General features: G+C 41.6%; 1 protein-coding gene across 1 annotated transcript in view; it reads right to left on the bottom strand.

The window, feature by feature from the left end:
• Window positions 1–18,807: 18,807 nt before the first annotated feature.
• mrpl23 (mitochondrial ribosomal protein L23) overlaps window positions 18,808–20,074 on the bottom strand; it is a 125,709-nt gene continuing 124,442 nt past the window's right edge. Inside the window, exon 5 of the mRNA XM_034176885.1 lies at window positions 18,808–19,828. Coding sequence (XP_034032776.1) covers window positions 19,664–19,828 — 165 coding nt within the window. The 3' untranslated portion in view covers window positions 18,808–19,663. The remainder of the gene's footprint in view (window positions 19,829–20,074) is intronic.

Below are 20,074 nucleotides of genomic sequence, written 5' to 3'. Positions count from 1 at the left end.
GTTCGGCGTCACCACAGTGGATCCTCTACAGATTGGCATTGGGATTTGCCACAACTGGATGCCCTTCCTGACGCAACTCCAGTTCTGCATGGAAAAACACGCACAGCCCCTGATCTTCCCAAGATGTCTCCCAGCCATCACTAATCAGGACTTACTCTGCTTAACTTGTGAAATCTGAAGGGATCAGGTGTACACAAAGCCTGAAAACGTGAGTACAATCTTGAACTCTAAGTCCAGCTGCAGCCCAGTAGGAATGCTCCCTGTATGTACATGTAATTAAGGTGGACTCTATGACTCCAGACCATTGGCGGTTTCTTCCCCAGCTAAGGCAGATAGCCATTTACAGCTGGATGAGCAGGAACAATGCAGATGAAGTGTCTTGTCCAAGTACACAAACAGGCAGCATGACCAGGAATCAATCACCATATTAGTAGTCCAGCTTTTAGCCCACTGACCTACCTGCTCTACATACAGTAGTATGTTCACACTGAGGTTGAGAAACAGTAATTTATGATATCAAGATCTCTGGTTCTCAAGGCTTTTATGTAGTTTTGAAATACAGTTTTCTCAGGTAACAGGTCCTGTGCCAGTCTTCTATGTGTAAGTACTCATGAAATCTATTCTGTCACAAGTGGTTTATGGCCCTCTGCTTGATCTCAAAGACTGGCTAAGAACCCCTCATACTCCCATGCTGTTTGATTCTCTAAACTACCTCTTCCTTCAACCCTTTCTTTTTTCTGCCTGGCAATAGAAACACAAAGGTCAAGAGGGCACATAAGAAGCAATCACAGTCGTTTGTTTTGGCTCCCTCCACTACACACCAAGTCCTTGGCTGTTCACGAGCAATGCCACCACCTTGCCTACTTGCTGCCTAGGAAACAAACATCCTTATTCACCCAGAGACCCTGTATCCACAAAGGCCACACTAGTTGAGCCCCGTCTGACAAGCTCAGGCCAGAGAAGCTGGAATCTACCCGATGAACTCTGGCCACACAAGTTAAGCACTGTCTAGTGAACCCAGGCCACATTCATGGCAGCCAGACAGTCAAATCCAGGTCGCACGACTTGAGTACCCTTGTTGAAAAAAAGCCACAGAGGACATACTATTAGTCTGCTGAACAAAAGGTCATTCTAATTAACCTTAGACCAGGGAGGATGAATTCAATTCATGTCACAATTGATCAGACATATTCTTTGAAATAAAGCCAGAAATCTTGTATTTTGTCATTTGATTTTTAAATGGACCAAAATGGAAGTAAGTGTTTTCACTTTCTTGTGTCATCCATGTATTTTTAACATACTTACAATTATGTGCACTTACAATGAACTTACTAAATAAAATCACACACACGCTTTTAATATAAAGATGATTTACTGCCTCCTGCTGGAAAGGCGTGTAGCTGCCTGGGGGGAGGGGTGCATCGGGGTTGCACCTGGGCTGCTACCCCAATGGTTCATCAGGCTGCTCCGGTGACCATGGTGGGTGCCCGCCCAGGCCCCTGGGCCCTTCTGCTGTCCTGGTTCTCCTTGTTGCCCATGTGGCTCTGCATCCTGGATCCCTTTCCGTCAAGGTATGTACACTCACCTGAGTGACTCCTGTCATGTCAGAGTGGTCCACGTCATATGGTAAAGCTCCGTACTTGGGTCGTGGCCCAACACATCAGCCACAGAAGTGACTAAATTTCAGCTGTGATCTGGGTCTCTGAATGTGGATGGTCCGGTGTCTGTGGCCATCACCACAATTCAGTTCTGGGTGTCCTGGAATAGGTGTATGGATCCTCACGAATTAGACAACACACTGTTATGGTTAGTTTATCTGTCCTGATATGTTGTATGGTGGGGGTTCAGCCTCTTTGGTGTTTCACATATTACATCACCTCAGTTATTACTGTCCCCACTTGTCTTTTGTTCTTGTCTGTCTCTGTGTTGTTTTGGTCTTCAGCCCTCCTTGATAGAAATTGCATGTTTGCTTTAAATAAAATGATATAGGCCAATCAAGAAGTACAGATGAAGGTCACACACGCACACCACGTTCACCCACACACTAAATGTGATCTGTCTGGCAAGATTAAATTGAATATATATATATATATATATATATATATATATATATATATATATATATATATATATATATATATATATATATATATATATATATATATATATATATATATATATATATATATATATATATATGCAACACTACTTTAATTAACACATACAGGCCCATAAATATTTGGATATTTCCCCATCCAGTGTTGAAAGTGGGTCATGGAAAAAAAAAAAAAAAAAATGAGAATTTTTGGCAGTTGTCTAGGGGTTCTACCCCAGAAAAATTCAAAATCTCAAATGCATTCTGGTGCATTTTCAGGTCCATTTACCCACCAAAAAAAAAGGTCAGTTTTTCCAGCCATGTTTTTTCACATAACTTGTATTGTGCTACTGGTCTTTAATAAAAAAACAAACAAACAAATAAAAAAAAAAACATACATTGTGGTTCACAGTACACAGTAAAGAAAGTGACAATTCAAAGAACTCTAAAATAATAATTCTCAGTATGAATTCAAATGGAACAATAGGAGTATTTATGGCACATTAATGCATCAACTTGCTCGACCTTCACTCACTTCTGAGTTTTCCTAGTTTTGGCAAGAGATTTTGAGCTATTGATAATCTCTGTTTTCAAACTGTTGGCCACCTTATAATTAGGGTTCGCAGTTGACACTCGTCCCTTAAAATACAGAATTGTCCTTTATTTGACAATTAATTGTTCCATCCGGTATTGAATCAATACGGGATGTAAATTGTTCCGTATTTTCATAAACGTCTTACACACACTCATCAAGACTGAATAATTAATAAAATAAAACACAGGAAATATTAAGGGCTGCCAATGTCATCTCTGTACCTCGTGTCAGGTCCTCTCTACAGGACTGGACGCTAGGTACAGCGGATAGACCTCAGACTTTCATGTCTACATCTCGGTGTGGCCACCTTTCTGGTCACGAGTTGCCTGGCATGTCTACACCCAAAACTCCATGACATCCAAAGAAGCAAAAACGTTTGAAAATGTTCATACGCGAGTGGGAAGTGTCGAACCCCTGGCTTGACAGCGTTAGTGGCAATGGGTATAAGGCAATGTAGGCAAACAAGTATTTTCATTTTTTCTTCCTCTTAAAGTAAAAATGTCCTCACTTTAAAGATTAAAATAATTGGTCGGTTTTAATTAATTAATATTTATGTTTATTACTGCCCATTTCAGTGACTGCACAGTTTATCATTAACAGTTTCATGTTAAGCACTTAAAGCTTTAAGTATGACTAAATGCCTTTTTCAAAATGAAATATACCACTCCTTGGGTGGTGGTAGTGGCCCTGAGGAGCCGTGGTGGGTGTCCTTCATTTTAATTTCTGAATGGTGGCAACCCTACTTATAATCCTTACAAATGTGTTTTAACTTCTGATGACTGTACATTTCAAAGTAAAAAAAACTTTCCTTACATTAGAAAACTTGCAATTAAAATAGTTTTAAGAAGAAAAAGGATTCTTTAGAAATATTTGATGTTCATCTGTAAATTAAAACTTATGTTGTTGTTAAGGAACCTCTGGCATTTATTTTTAGACAAATAAAATAGCACGAAAAGCAATGGATACATTGCTAAGTCTGGTAGCTTCATTTACTGATTCAGCAAATGTTTGTTTCTGATGTGAGACAAGAAATATGAAAAGCCAGCACTGTGCCATTTTATTTGTCCGATTACATGATACTACATATACATATGTATATTACATATACTACAATCTTCTCCTGTATTAATATTTTAGTATTAATATTTAGATTTTAGAAGCTTACTCCTATAATTATTATATAATAACCATATTTCTTGTATATGTTGTTTATTACCCTTATATAAATATCACTTATATTTTCTTATTATATGTCTTATATTATTACGATATGTCCATTTTCTTGAGCCGCTTGGGTGGGCAGGGAGAGTTCCCATGGGATAAAAAAGCTTTTCAACCTACCATCCCTGTTTCTCAAGACCAGGCACCTAAGTGGCTCTACTTTACTCTATTCTACTCTTCCTTTTTTAGATATTCAGATATACCTTAGTATACACTAGTAGAGTTCTACCTTAGAAATGGAATATACGTATTCTAGAAGACATACCTTACTGAGTTTTCATGATAATTTAAATAAATTCAAATAAAACAAACTCTAAGTTATTTAAAGTTGAGACATTTCTTGCAGTTACACAGTAACAATTAAAAAATTGTGTAGCTTTATTTGGTAAAAATAAAAATAGGTTGAACAATTTACAAATATAAAACATTCACTTGGCTAGACAATGATTGATTCAACATCCTGCAGATAAAAGCTAATCTTTAGTTGGTAAATTTCAGCAGAGCACTAATGTCACACACACACACATTATATATATATATATATATATATATATATATATATATATATATATTTTTTTTATTACTCACTCACCTCAGATAAATTTTGGAGAAGCTTTGTTGCTCAAACTCATTAATCTTGTGGTTATGACTCCTAGACTGAGTTAAACCCCCATCTGTATGCTAACGGTGTTAGCATTTTGTAGCTTCACCCTTTAGCTCTACTTAATGTATAATTAATGGGAAGAAAAAACCGCAGCTCATAACTTTTAATGTTCACAACACCATTAGGAGAACCACCACATAGTCCTCAAAATATGACTTAATAAACTCCCTTAACCCATAACAAAAAATATCATACTCTCACAAGCGCCACTAGCTTAGCTTATGACAAGCTAAAAGTGGATGCTTTTGTTTTAGCCAAACAACTAACCAGTTTCTGGATATTCTGTGTTAGTACGCGCCCGCGGCCGACATGCTTGATGAATTCCTGCGCAAAAAGTAGTGCCCAGACCTGCGATGACAGCGCATTTAACAAAAACATCAGGAGTATATTTGGCACAAGAACTTGTGTATCTCATGTGTTTTTACGCCTAAATGATCATAAGTCAATACTCACACTCATCCAGCAGCATCTTCTCATGCTGGCAAATTCAGCGCTGCGTCAGGTGAAAGTAGTCCGACGAGCTATCCCACAATGCCAAAATAGCAAAGATGTTGCTCCAACAAGAGCAGCACGCTAAGCAGGGTGAAAAAATATAACCCTTTTTCCTCTTTGGAGCTTATTGGTGGCTTGCAAACCAACATGGCGAATTACCACCTCCAACTGTTTGGGCGTGGAACTGAATGGAAGTGAATGAATGGATTCTGACTTACCTTATCAAAAATAACCCAGAAATGTTGAGTAACGTGAGTAAAAACACGGATTTCCGTTAATTTCCAGAAAACTTTCATCACTGCCTCTCACATTCTGCTTATTAGGTGAAGGTGAATGGTTACGAGGCAACCAGTGCTGTATTTGTCAATGCCATTAAATCAACAGCATCAAAGTGAGGTTCGGGGGGGGCGGTGACAGAGGCCAACAGAAGTTGCTGTGCATATGGTAGACAATAGCCCTCATTCCCCTACAGCCAAAGGGTACTCTGGGCACTCAGGAGAGCTCGGGTTTTAGCCAACTGGTCAGAGTGACCACCTCCCATGCCAGTGATTATGAGTTCGTGTGACGAGTGGGAGGAGTCAAATACAACATAGAGCAAGCCGCTGCATTAACACCACATCTGAGTCTGTTCAAGACAACAACAAACTTACAAAACCCATGTTGGGAACATCTGAGTTCTACATCTAAATTCTGAAAAGCATGCATTTACTCAATTAACCTGGAAAACAATATGGACGGAAACATATTCACTAGTATAAAGACAATACAAACATATCACATACAAAAGAAAATTATTTATTTAAAGTAATCAAATAATATTTGTAATATTACCACCTTAACAGTTGCGATGGAGGATGCCACGATTGTAGTTGTAATAAGGTCAAGATGGATAAGCCGTACCACTGAATTTCTACCCAGGATTTAGAGCAGAAAAATCCAGTTTGATCCTACATTCAAATCATTCTGTCTGACTTGTAGCTCATAATTTTCAACTTCATAACATGTCATGAATGCAGCCATAAAGAGATTAATGACCCTGATTCAATGGTGCGTGATGTGAACAGACTCCTGTTAAAGTACAAAAAATCTTGTTTTTCTACGGAAATGAATTCACTCCATCTCCCCTGGTTTGTCCTTCTCTGAACTGCATTTCAAGTTGGACTGACCTGCAGGCAGACACAGAGTGGCGACTGACCTGCTGATCCTCATCCATTCCGCCACACAATCAGATGGCAGCTGGAGCGGTGAGCAGGTACAAGCGCCGAGAGCAGGACTTCTAGGAATTTCAGCATCAGGGATCAGCCTGTTATTGACTTGGCAAAGCCTTGAGCTGAAGAATTTCATCCAACAAGACTTTACAAATGTGCATATCTGTGTGTGTGTGTGTGTGTGTGTGTGTGTGTGTGTGTGTGTGTGTGTGTGTGTGTGTGTGTGTGTGTGTGTGTGTGTGTGTGTGTGTGTGTGTGTGTGTGTGTGTGTGTGTGTGTGTGTGTGTGTGTTTGTATACTGCTGCTCTGTAGTCCAGATGGGTGGCCAGGCCCCAGTTGATTCCTTTTATGACAATCGAACCCGTTTGAACTTTTCGCTCTCTTTCTTTCTTTCTCTGTCTCACACCGACATATCAAACCAGCTCTCGTCTCTGTCCGAACGCACCTCGCGTACGGTGTTGAAAATGTGTGTGCAGAACAGCTGGCAGAGGCAGTGGCCACCCAGCTGCTGGACCATTATCGTGTTGACTGGAGATACATTGAAATGGGTTCTCGGGAGAGATTTTGTGGGTCTTTCACGCAGACAGCTGTCCGTGAGTCTCCCAAACACTGTGCGAAAAAAAAAAACAACAACAACGCAATGCTCAGTGTGTTCTCCACTCACCACGGATAAAACTTTCAGTGCCAGCAAAGATCAAAAAAACTTCCACCACAGGACATGATGGATGCTGCCAAGTGCCAAATTCTATTTTCACGACTTCTAATTGATTCTAAATGATCTTGTGTCAGGCGAACATGAGAATAATGTGTGGAGGACCACAATGTAGGAAAAAACAGCATTTGGCTGTTATTAAGCTTCCCACTTCTTAAGAAGCCTGAGTAAGACAGGCTGTTTGGTTGAGTTTTACCATGATTTTCACAGGGTATGTGGAGGGTATTGTTTTTTTGTTTTGTTTTTAGTCCTTATGTCTGTTCATACAGAAGCAAAAAGATCCATTAACCCAAATTGTGGAGCAGGTAGCTCAGGGGATAAGGAGCTAGCCTGCCAATATGTAGACCTGGATTTAAATCCCGCTTATGTTAGCTGTCTGTGTCATTGGACAAGACACTTAATGTGCATTGTCCTAGTCCACCCAGCTGTAAAAGGGTACAGGCCTTGGCTGGGGAAGTAACCTGCATTGGACTGGTATCCCATCCAGGGAGAGTCACAGGCGCTCATCTGCTTCACAATACGGAATGTGGACATAAGCACCAACGGGCCTTAGGGCCTACCAGAGTATAAGCAACAAATGTCCAATCAATTCATTTTTTTTAAAGCCTCCTGAAAAGGGAAGGGGAAAGAAAAACATATATAAGTCTCACAGAAGTACAAGTCAAGGCTTTGTTTCTGTATCTGGAACTCACTTTTAACACAGCGTTTCACTGGGGATGAGTGTAACAATGGACAGGAACTCAGTAGCACAAGTGGTAACAATGTGTGCTGTTACTTATAAGGACTTTTAAATTCCAACAATAAGCAGCGCTAAAAACATTACAACAAAAACGTGAGTACATTTGAGTTTTTTAATCAGCTCTTTAATTTGGGCCTTTTTGTGCATTGTTATAGTGTACTTTTATTATTATTTGTTATTTACATTATTATAATAATATTATTGGAGTTCATACAATATACGTATCAGGAGTTGATATTATTATATTATTCATAATGAACATGTGATTTTTCAGTATAGCTGTCACAGGACCTTCCCAATCTAATAAAAAGTAAGTGTAAAAAGAACATGACCTATAGTCTGTGTACATATATATACGAGGTCTGTTAGAAAAATAACGGACCTTTTTATTTTATGCAAAAAATATATGGATTTGATTCATATGTTTTTACGTCAGCCAAGCTTGAACCTTCGTGCGCATGCGTGAGTTTTTTCACACCTGTCGGTTGCGTCATTCGCCTGTGGGCAGGCTTTGAGTGAGCACTGGTCCACCCCCCTCGTCGGATTTTTATTGTCAGGGAAATGGCGGAATGATTTGGGCTTTGCTCCATCAGAATTTTTTCAGAACTGTTAGAGACAAGCAGCTGGAAACCATTCGGAAAATTCATTTGGCTTTCGGTGAAAATTTTTTGGGCTTCACAGAGATTAAGGAGTGTTACTAACGCTTTAAGGACGGCCCACAATGGCGCACGGCGCGCCGTGCTCCGAGCTGCGATCGACAGGCAGAAATGACCATTTCATTTCTAAACAGATGGCTGTATGGCTCCGGGACCATCGTGTGCAATTTCTCTGGTTATCACAAGAGCTGGACATCAGCCATTTTCCAGCAGGTTTCACTTTTAACAAGAGATTTTGTCATGGAAAGCCACGCGGAGGCTTCGCGCGTCACGACGGATTCGCTGATGGTGCGAGACAAAGAACACCTCCGTTTTGGAGTGTCAGAGGACAATTTGGGACATGCCTATCTCGGCTTTCAGTGGCTTACCAGTCAAGTGAGTATAAGAGAAATTGTGGAGAGCTGGGCGTGTCCTTGACACAATGATGTCAGTTTTTAATGCAGTGCCGCCTGAGGGATCGAAGGTCACGGGCATTCAATGTTGGTTTTCGGCCTTGCCGCTTACATGTAGAAAGTTCTCCAGATTCTCTGAATCTTCTGATTATATTATGGACTGTAGATGATGGAATCCCTAAATTCCTTGTAACTGAACATTGAGAAACATTGTTCTTAAACTGTTGGACTATTTTTCACCCAGTTGTTCACAAAGTGGTGATCCTCGCCCCATCTTTGCTCCTTTTATACCCAATCATGACACTCACCTGTTTCCATTTAACCTGTTCACCTGTATAATGTTCCAAACAGGTGTTCTTTGAGCATTCATCAACACTCCCAGTCTTTTGTCGCCCCTGTCCCAGCATTTTTGAAATGTGTTTCAGGCATCCATTTCAGAATGAGTAAATATTTGCACAAAAACAATAAAGTTTATCAGTTTGAACATTAAATATCTTGTCTTTGTGGTGTATTCAATTGAATTTAGGTTGAAGAGGATTTGCACATCATTGTATTCTGTTTTTATTTACATTTTACACAACGTCCCAACTTCATTGGAATTGGGGTTGTACTCCAATTAAGGGTCACTGGGGGTGCTGGAGCCTATCCCAGCAGTCATAGGGTGAAAGGTGGGGTACACCCTGGACAGGACACCAGTTTGTCGCAGGGCTGCATACAGATAAACAAACTCATTCACACTCACACACCAACGGTCAATTTTAAAGTTTCCAGTTTACCTAACCTGCATGTCTTTGGATGTGGGAGGAAGCCGGAGCATCTGGAGGGCACCCACATAGACATGAGGACATGCAAACTCCACACAGAAAGGCCCAGGCGGGAAGCAATCCCACAACCTTCTTGCTATCAGGCAACAGTGCTAACCACTAAGTCACCATGCTGCAGGGACTGCAATCTCAAACCTTACGGCTAGATGTTGTGGAAAATATTACCATGTCACTTTAAGGGCGCACGCTTCAGAAAACTGAATGTGTGCAGACACTGAGAGGCCACATTAGGGCTTGTTTTACATTTCTGGGACCGCTTCATGAAAATGCACATCAGTGCAATGAATTCTTGGAAAAATGGAAAATGTTTTTCTAAGAGGGTATACGGTACATGGACTCACAAATGTACATGTCTACGGGGTGACAGAGTGCACGGGCTGAGCTCAAATGAACCAAAGGCAACCTGGGAAAGGAAGAATGTATGTGGCACCCGTCCAAAAGAGGCCGTCAGAATCCTCAGCAGGCAACCCTGGTTGTCTTAGTGAAAACAAGTGAGAATGTGTGGGAGGGTATGTGTCTGCACAAGAGGCTGGTGGAGGTAATAATCGTGTAACTATATCAGCATGTGTAATTTTACAGACAGTTGGCAATGAAGTGGAAGCTAAAACCTACAGTCTAAGAGATGCAAAACACTTTAGAAATGGTGCCACGTCTTTGTTTTTTACTTTTTATCTTGCACTGCCATCCCCTCTTATACCCTGACCTCCTCATTATGAGCACACAAGCAGGTGAGAGTTTATCGTGCTGGATTAAAAATCCTATTGGACACTTTAAATCTGCACTGGATGGTCGGTGTAGAGTTCCTCTGAGAGACAGCAGGGAGGAATTCTGCCACCTATAGGAGAGTGTAAAGTCAGGGAAGACACTCAAAACCACTGATCCCAGAATACAGCATGATGTCATCCAAACGTGGAGTGCAGTAACAGAAAACGGGTCATGTGCGCACGTACTAATGCACAGCCGATCAGGAAAGAAGGTGGAGGGGAGGTAAAAGGCTGTTTAAAATATTCAACCCTCCATCCATTAACTAACCGCATCGGGATGGGAAGACAACCTGCACTGTGCATCTCATGAGAGAAAGAGGTGCATTGTGGGAGGACACCTCTTTCATCCAGTAGCCTTAAATCCAGCTCAGCATTTTCTCGGTGATGTCATCCTTTTTTTCTCACTCACCGGCTTCACCCTCTCTTCATTTTACCCCTCACCTCCATCTGCCCTCTCACTCCATACCTCCTGAGTTTTTTCGCTCTTGCACGCAAACGCAACAGTAGCTCCCCATTCAGTCGCACTCCCACAATGTCTGCTGCATTAGAGCACGCGGTGCTTCTGTTCGGTACAGATTTTAGTAATCTGACGTTATTAAAAGTGTGCATTCCTCTCTGTCCCTCCACGCTCAAGCCACGCCATATCTTCTGACAGCCAGGAAGAACTTGCAGGGAAATGGCTGCCAGCTGTGGCGGCACGGCCGGACAGGCGAGATAAGGTTTCATTGGCTCGTTGCAGAAGGACGCAGCCAACATTCAGGACATCAAGGTGATAGTAAAGCGGCTCGAAAAAGTCAATAATCAGAAAGTTATTAAAAAAAAAAGTGTTTTTATGGTTGTTGAATGCTGTGTTTAACGGGATATGTTTGACGATGAAAAACAAAACAAGACATCCAATGAGGAAAAATGTGAGGGATGCACTAGGGGTGCAACAGTTTACTGATATGAATTGGAAATCAGATCTTAAGTAAAATAAGTGACTCCATCGAGCTGAATGTACTATTAACAGGCGGACAGACTGTGTTGATTCACCTATCTCGCTAGTGATATTCATGTCTCTGGGTCCTCAACCTTTGAGATTGAGAGGAACCTGTGAAGAGCTTATGGAGTCATGAGGTTGCTGGACAAATGTGTTTGGTGATGCCGAAATCTTTGCAGGAGAACAAAGGTCTTTGTCTTTAGGGTCCTGGTGATTCCTGTCTTGCTGTTGAACATAAACATAAACAATGGCGGACTCGGTGTGTTTACTGCTCTGTGAGTTTTTAAGAGAAAGCTGCTGGCGGTGAGACACGCTTGAAAAGTACAGAAGACTTTGGGAATTCATACAACAACATGAAGATGAAGACGAGAAGATACAGTAGTGTTCAGAATAATAGTAGTGCTATGTGACTACAAAGATTAATCCAGGTTTTGAGTATATTTCTTATTGTTACATGGAAACAAGGTACCAGTAGATTCAGTAGATTCTCACAAATCCAACAAGACCAAGCATTCATGATATGCACACTCTTAAGGCTATGAAATTGGGCTATTAGTGAAAAAAAAAAAGTAGAAAAGGGGGTGTTCACAATAATAGTAATGTGGCATTCAGTCAGTGAGTTCGTCAATTTTGTGGAACAAACAGGTGTGAATCAGGTGTCCCCTATTTAAGGATGAAGCCAGCACCCGTTGAACATGCTTTTCTCTTTGAAAGCCTGAGGAAAATGGGACGTTCAAGACATTGTTCAGAAGAACAGCGTAGTTTGATTAAAAAGTTGATTGGAGAGGGGAAAACTTATACGCAGGTGCAAAAAATTATAGGCTGTTCATCTACAATGATCTCCAATGCTTTAAAATGGACAAAAAAACCCAGAGACGCGTGGAAGAAAACGGAAAACAACCATCAAAATGGATAGAATAATAACCAGAATGGCAAAGGCTCACCCAATGATCAGCTCCAGGATGATCAAAGACAGTCTGGAGTTACCTGTAAGTGCTGTGACAGTTAGAAGACGCCTGTGTGAAGCTAATTTATTTGCAAGAATCCCCCGCAAAGTCCCTCTGTTAAATAAAAGACGTGCAGAAGAGGTTACAATTTGCCACAGAACACATCAACTGGCCTAAAGAGAAATGGAGGAATATTTTGTGGACTGATGAGAGTAAAATTGTTCTTTTTGGGTCCAAGGGCCGCAGACAGTTTGTGAGACGACCCCCAAACTCTGAATTCAAGCCACAGTTCACAGTGAAGACAGTGAAACATGGTGGTGCAAGCATCATGATATGGGCATGTTTCTACTACTATGGTGTTGGGCCTATATATCGCATACCAGCTATCATGGATCAGTTTGGATATGTCAAAATACTTGAAGAGGTCATGTTGCCTTATGATGAAGAGGACATGCCCTTGAAATGGGTGTTTCAACAAGACAATGACCTCAAGCACACTAGTAAATGAGCAAAATCTTGGTTCCAAACCAACAAAATTAATGCCTCGCAGATGTGAAGAAATCATGAAAAACTGTGGTTATACAACTAAATACTAGTTTAGTGATTCACAGGATTGCTAAAAAGCAGTTTGAACATAGTTTTGAGTTTGTAGCGTCAACAGCAGATGCTACTATTATTGTGAACACCCCTTTTCTACTTTTTTTTTACTAATAGCCCAATTTCATAGCCTTAAGAGTGTGCATATCATGAATGCTTGGTCTTGTTAGATTTGTGAGAATCTACTGAATCTACTGGTACCTTGTTTCCCATGTAACAATAAGAAATATACTCAAAACCTGGATTAATCTTTTTAGTCACATCTGAACACTACTGTACAAGCTGAAAAGAGACGGAGAGACAAAGCATGACGGTAAGCTAACCGTTAGCTTCCTAAGATGAGGAGTATCACCTGCATGGTGAGTTTTGCAGATGCCTGTGTGTTGACGACCCCAGGAGCTGGAGAAGGTCATGGGGATGCCCACATTTCACCTGGCTGCAGCGGACAGATGTTTATTTTAGAGATATGGGGATGTCTGCATGGGTGGTTGCCATCCACAACCCAAGGTGGTTCCGTGGTGTCGTGGAGGCGGTGAAGCGCAGCACCAGCACATGCACAAGCACCCTGACTTGACGGTACCCAGGTGAGGATGGGGTGTGAGCTCTCCTAAACATTCAATTATTTTGCCTTTGACAGTACGGTTGCTAGGCAACCCCCATCCCACTCTGCTCAGATCCCACTTTTTGCCATATATCTAGATATGCACTAGATCATTTTATAAAAGAGAGATGCACACCTCTAGGATGCACCAATGTCAGCATCGAGTGCATTCAGATACCGTCGCGGTTGTGACAGAGGTGACAACTAGATGTGATATAATTCAGACAGTACCTGAAAAAAATAAACCCTGCTTAAACTATTATAATGGAAATTTATATATTCAGAAAAGCCCAACTCTCACTTCCACAGATAAGCATTCTGGAAGCTTGGTTTATAATCATGACAAACAGGCGTGTGAAGATCACGTTTGTACATAAATGTAAGCATAACATAATGCACACGACTTGTACAATGTAATGTGTGGAAAAACAAGAGTAGCATATCCATAAACACTGTAGCATGTCTGTAGTATAATATTTATCAAAATGTGGCATTTCCAGAAAACCTCCCCTTGAAGTTCTAGCATGAACAATCTCAGCCTGGAAGCTAACCATACATTTAGCAAGTGCAACATACCGACGTAATATGCACAGCAAAGTTCATGTGAAGGCTCCAATCACATCCCATGATGCAGTGATTCTGTAACATCCCGCTCAGCAGACTTTGAATCTTGCTGAAAAGTCAGTTTTTGTTTTGTGGCGTGTGATTTGGAAAGAACAAGTGTTGTTTGTTGTCCATTCGACTCCTCCCGCTCTGTTCGGGGTCGCCAGCCAGATCCGCTTCGGAATTTGGCACAGGTTTTATGCCGGATGCCCTTCCTGACGCAACTCCAGTTTCACCTGGAGAAACACACACAGCCGCTGGTGTTCCAAAGAGGTCTCCCATCCAAGTACTAACCAGGTCCTGCACTGCTTAGCTTCTGAGATCTGACGGGATCAGGCTGACACAGAGCAGACCAGCTGCTGAAAACAACAAATATATTTTCTTTTTGTTTTTTTTAACTAAGTTAGGGCCCGTGTAGTCTCTCCTGTGATTGTTTCTTCTTTCACGATTGCAGGAGCAACAATAATCTGTTTTTTTTTTTTTTTTACATACAACTTGTTTGATTCAATCGTTTGTTTACTGATTTCCTGTTATATGCAGTACCATGGTACCATGCTGCATCTTCTCAGTGTTAGAACCATTATTCTTCTATTCTTCAACTATTTCCTACTACTCACGATTGCAAGTCTAAGAGACGTCTCACCTGTTGCTGTTCTTGAGATTTCATCTTTTGGATGTAGTTTATTCAATATGAGACACTTGTATCATGTTGTGCAGACTAGACGTTTCTAAGGCATTCTCTGGGCTGAGGCTAAAATTTATTCAATACTTTTTTTTACAACTGGGTGTGGTGCTTTATCCAATATGATGGGCTAAGGGTGTAATGTCTTGTGCAGATTGTTGAAAAATCTCAAAAATTCTTCAGGTTAAGGCAGTAAAAATAAATATGAAATGGTTTTGCTATTTTCTTAAATGCAAGACTTTCTGCAGTCAGAAATCTGGCCTGTCTGCAAATAACAATGCATCTTATTTGTTCTCAAAGCTTGAAATTACATACACACATACATAATTGTGGGCATTAAAAAACAAAACAAAAACAAAACCCATTAAAAAGAAGTCAGCCAAGTCCTTCATCTCTTCCTGGGTCTCCAAATGCTTTTCCAAGCCAGTTGGAAAATGTCCTCCCCAGGGATATGCCTGGAAGACCTCCTTACTGAGATGACCGGGGGCATCCTCACCAGACGCCTGAATCACCTCAGCAGGCTTTTGATGCAAAGCAGCAACTCTCCACAGACTTTCTCCCACATATTCAAGCTTCTCACCATCCTTGAATTTAAACCCAGATCCCGATGGAGGACCATTTCTGTCGCTTGCATTCACTACCTTTTGGTCATTACCCAAAGCTCATGACTATAGATAAAGACAGGAGCGTAAATCAACCTTCTGGCTCAGCTTTCTTCAGCATGATGGTCCAGTAGTGTCCAAAGGACCTCAGACGCAGCCCCAATCAGTCTGTTGATCGCCCGTTTTTGTGTTTTGGTTAATTTTATGAAATGGGAAAATCAGAGCTAGCCTTTGTTGAAATTGTAATGTTTAGATCTAATTATGACTACTGTCCCTATAAACAATCATCAGCACTGATATATCCAGCATGTCCAACCAGCTGATCGTGATCAACTCCATCGCGGGCTGAGTTCCAGTCGATCGCATGAAAATAAAAAAATCTGGGCTCATGAGAGGATTTAGTACTGCTATAACAGACTGATGCAGAAGGTGGCAGCAATGCACCAAATAAGGATGCCGGTGTTCTGTCGAGCGGAGGTGCGCTGTCAAGACGAGGTGCCTCGCCTAACTGCACAAGCATGCACTGAAAAAATTACTTGATTAAGTTCGCTTATTTTGATGGGCAAGTAAATGTATAAAAATCCCAGAAGACCGTAGCGCATGTCCATAACTAATGTAAGCGCTAATCAATGTAGCAGGCGATGCTACAAGTTTACAAAGCCACATGCTGAGTAAAGTAAAGCCTTTTCAGAGAAAGGGTCTGTGCTGATCGTCTAAAACGGACTTGTGCATTTAAAGTGAAGCAGTGTGTTTCTATATATATTTTTTAAAAACGTTGTTTGCTCCACTGGCTGTTCACCTCCGCAGATGAAGCGCACTTCTCCGTGGTGGGTAGAGGAAAAAAAAACATGACAAAAAACAAAATGCGCATGCACAGTTGCACATCGAGCGAGTTGCATCATCTCCACATGTGCAATTGCGCGACGCACCTCATCTCGATGGGTGACGTCTTCAAATCTGGGGTACAGCGATGTGCGCATGCGCAGTAGCGCGACGCACCTCATCTCGACGGGACACCGGCTGCTGTTAAACACCATAGAAGAAGAGAGAGGGAACGCTACAATGGTGGAGTCTAAAAAAATTGAAAACTTATTTTCATTCAGAGTGGGAGGAGGATTATTTTTTCATTTATTCAATTGGCAAATTCATCTGGCTTATCTGCAATACAAACATGGTTTTACTGAAGATTGAATTTAGAGCGACATTTCACAATGAGCAACAATAGCTACGCTGCAAAGCTCCCGGCTAAATCACCTCTGCGCAAAAAGTCAAGGAATTGAAAAATCGGCTACCAGCATAACAGTCAAAAAATATGGAAGACATTATGTATGTGACTAACAAGATTGCGTGTTCTGTTCGGGCCAGGAGTCCGATTAGGCGTTTATTCCATGGGCAGCTGGAGATGTGCAAACACAGATCTGTTGCTGCACACAGACGTAAACTACGGAACGGTTTTCTGTTTTTGCCCGAAATTAAAGAATTTCTGAAATGTTCAAACCATGCTGAATATGCACAGCTAGAAGACAGTCAGTGGCTCTTGGATTTAGCTTTTACCGATCTGACTCACAACCTCAATGACAAACTCATCATTGACATGATCAGCTCCTTGAACACATTTAAAAGCAAGTTACACCTGCTATCAAGTAGACTGCAACAGTATGACCTGTGGAACTTTACACACATGGACACAGAACTTAAGCATTGGAGCAAAGACTGTGTGGAGCTTGAGAGTGCACACTGATGATAATCAAGTTCAGAGCAGCTTGTCAGAATGTGACAGCCGCTTTACTGACTTTGCATCCATTGAGCCTGTTGTCAGTTTTCTCTGTTTCCATTTTGGGAAAATATAGATGTGGATTGTGTAATGTCCAAAGTGACATTACTCTTCAATCTGGATAGCTGTGGTATTGAGAATGAGATTGTCACACTAAAAAATGACACTGAGCTCAAATCCAGAGCAACACCTGACATGAGTGTCCAATTCTGGAATCTAATGCAGAAAGATAAGTACCCCATCCTCAGACAAACTGCACAAAATTTGACATTTTTTGGATTAACATATTTGTGTGAGTCTTCCTTTTCGCATATGAATATCAAGTAAAAATACAGATCCACGACTGACAACCACCTTGCGGCCTGCTTACAGCTGGCATGGAACTCCTACTGTCCGGACTACGAGAGACTAGCTGCCTCCTCTCAATGACAGAGGTCCCACTAAGGTAGGGAACAACTTTTTCAACTTGAATTAGGCATTGTATAATTTGGGTTGCTTGTTGTTACGGGCCAGTCCTAGGCCTACTTGTGCTTATTCTTTGCACAGTGTACATTTACATCAATAATGTATTATTACTGTTAAAACTTTTGTCAAAATTGTGTTATATTGGCGAACAATAAATTGTGACTATTCTATGGCTTGGTAGATCTCGATACACTGTCAACTTTATAAGCAGATCTAGGTTAAAAATAAAAGGTTGGGCACCCCTGTTGTAGCTCAATCATCAATAGTCATCAAAAGTTAAAAATCTAAGTATATTTTTTGTACTGCAAAGTGTTTCACAACACAACTGACAAAGAGCTACATAAAAGCATGAATCTGTATGTGTGGATGCTGTCAGAGTATACAGTAAATTCATTTGGATAAACAGCACTGCACATTAGATTTGGCCTTAATATTTCAACGTGTCACGCTCAGAGCATGATATATAACATCTGTACCGAGGATCTGAAGTTTGGATGAGGCGCACAGATTCTCATTGCATGTTCTTCCTTAATAAATGCATGTTTTCCGCATGCACATCTGGCCTCAGGACTGGAATGGTTCATTTCCCTGTGAGGTCTGATCTGGCTGTGAGTGAACAGGAATTTGGTCTCCCTCTCTTGATTAAATAACTTTTCCTGGCCGTCAGGTGACCGCCCTCCGCCACATTACCAAAAAGTGAAAAGTAAAAACAATGAGACACATATGGAAGAAATGCAGTGGCCGTGTAACAGAAGGCTTATTTTGTTCCAAACCAGACTGCTTTACAGCGATGCAGGGGGCTGAGTGGTTCCAGTCAGCAGACAATGGACCAACAAAATCAATATTGACATTCTCCTTAGTGATAGCCGGGTTGGCTGGCTGAGGTCAGGGACTGGACCTCTGTATTAGCAAGAGAGCATTAGTGGTCATGGCTGAGGGACACTTACTGTAACCTTGGCCTTTCAACATAATGGAGGGTCTGAGCGAGCCCAGGAGAGGCCCCTCCCCTTAATGTGCCCCATTACCGTAAGACGACTCAGGCCTCAAACAATGACTGTTACTTGATCAAACCAGCTACCAGAACTTTTTGGCACACGTGTAGATGAGCTTGTGCAGTGAAACACTGTCTCGGCATGCCAGGTGTTAAATTCAGCGGCCATGAGAGACGAAATGAGAACAAAAGACAGCAGAAAACTTCTGGATGAGTGATAGTTTATTAGTTCTATTCCAACAGCGGCACTTATAATCAGACAGTTTCACTGGCAATTCCCACATACTGGACTAACACATAAACGCAGGCTGCAATATTTCTCTGAGAGCTACAGCAAGAGGTGCTACCATAAAACACTAAAAAACACTCCAACAAAATCCATGCCATTGCTTTACTCAGACAACATCTCAGCTGTTGTTTATCTAAAGTGGTCAATTAATTCAAGGCAAACTCATAAAAGAGGGTAAATGTGGGGGTTCCAGATGGTCTGGTCCAACTGGCTGAGAGTCAAGGCGGCTAGGGATACCTCATGTTACCAATCTTCAGCACAGCAGAGACAGAGGAGAGCAGCAGGGAAAAAAGAGAGACAGGAGAGGAGGTGAAAGAGGATGAGAAGAAAATCCAAAGAGGAGAGACAAAGAGTGACACATCGGGATGATGGGCACCAGGAGGAGAAAATGAGAGAAAAAGATGAGAAAATGAGGGTAAATGTGAAGGTGGAGGAGGCAGAGCAGCAGCAGAAGAGGTCATGTGAGGTGACAGAGATTCTGTACACTGGGCTGGTCTCTTAAAAGATGGAGTTCAGCCACTCTCCTCCTCCTGCGATTCTCTTCTGGCTTTGGTTATTGGACTGCCGCCTCGCAAACTTGCACAGCAAACACATGTCTGCAGCCTCAATCACACATGTTCCTTCTTCTGGACTCAAGACTTCTGAAGGCCTCTTCCAGAAACACAAGTGGCATCAGAACAGTCAAACTATAAATGAAGGCATGCATGTTGCTCCCAGCCAAACATACATGTTTGGGGGGTGGGGGGTGTTGTTCCTGGTCAGTGGGTTCTTTCAGAGTCCAAACCATTCACTGACCCCTCCTCTTCTGGGGTCAGGTTTCTGCCTCTGCCTTTCATCCTCCATGAACTTCTGCTGAGCCTCGTCCAAGGAGCCCTCCATTGGTGTGATGTCCTTCTCTGGGAAGATGTTGGGGAAAGTGAATGTCTGGCCCTTAGCCTGTGCAGGAAGGGAGGAAGGGTCGGGGTGGTGGGGGACACCAACAAAAAAAGGGCGCAAAATGAGGAGAGAAACCAAAATGTTAATACCTGAGAATAAGACATGTAAAGGCTTAACTTTCTCTTTCAAAATGCTTAATTCAATTGATTTTTATTGCATAAAAAAAATCCAATGAGATTGTTTTTTTTTTTTGAGAGAGAGAGAGAGAGACCAGAAATGACTTATAATTCAGGATAGCGCTCTCTC

This window comes from Thalassophryne amazonica, chromosome 8 (assembly GCF_902500255.1).
Source record: "Thalassophryne amazonica chromosome 8, fThaAma1.1, whole genome shotgun sequence".
NCBI classification, from domain to species: domain Eukaryota; kingdom Metazoa; phylum Chordata; class Actinopteri; order Batrachoidiformes; family Batrachoididae; genus Thalassophryne; species Thalassophryne amazonica.
This window is presented reverse-complemented; position numbering and strand designations above follow the sequence as displayed.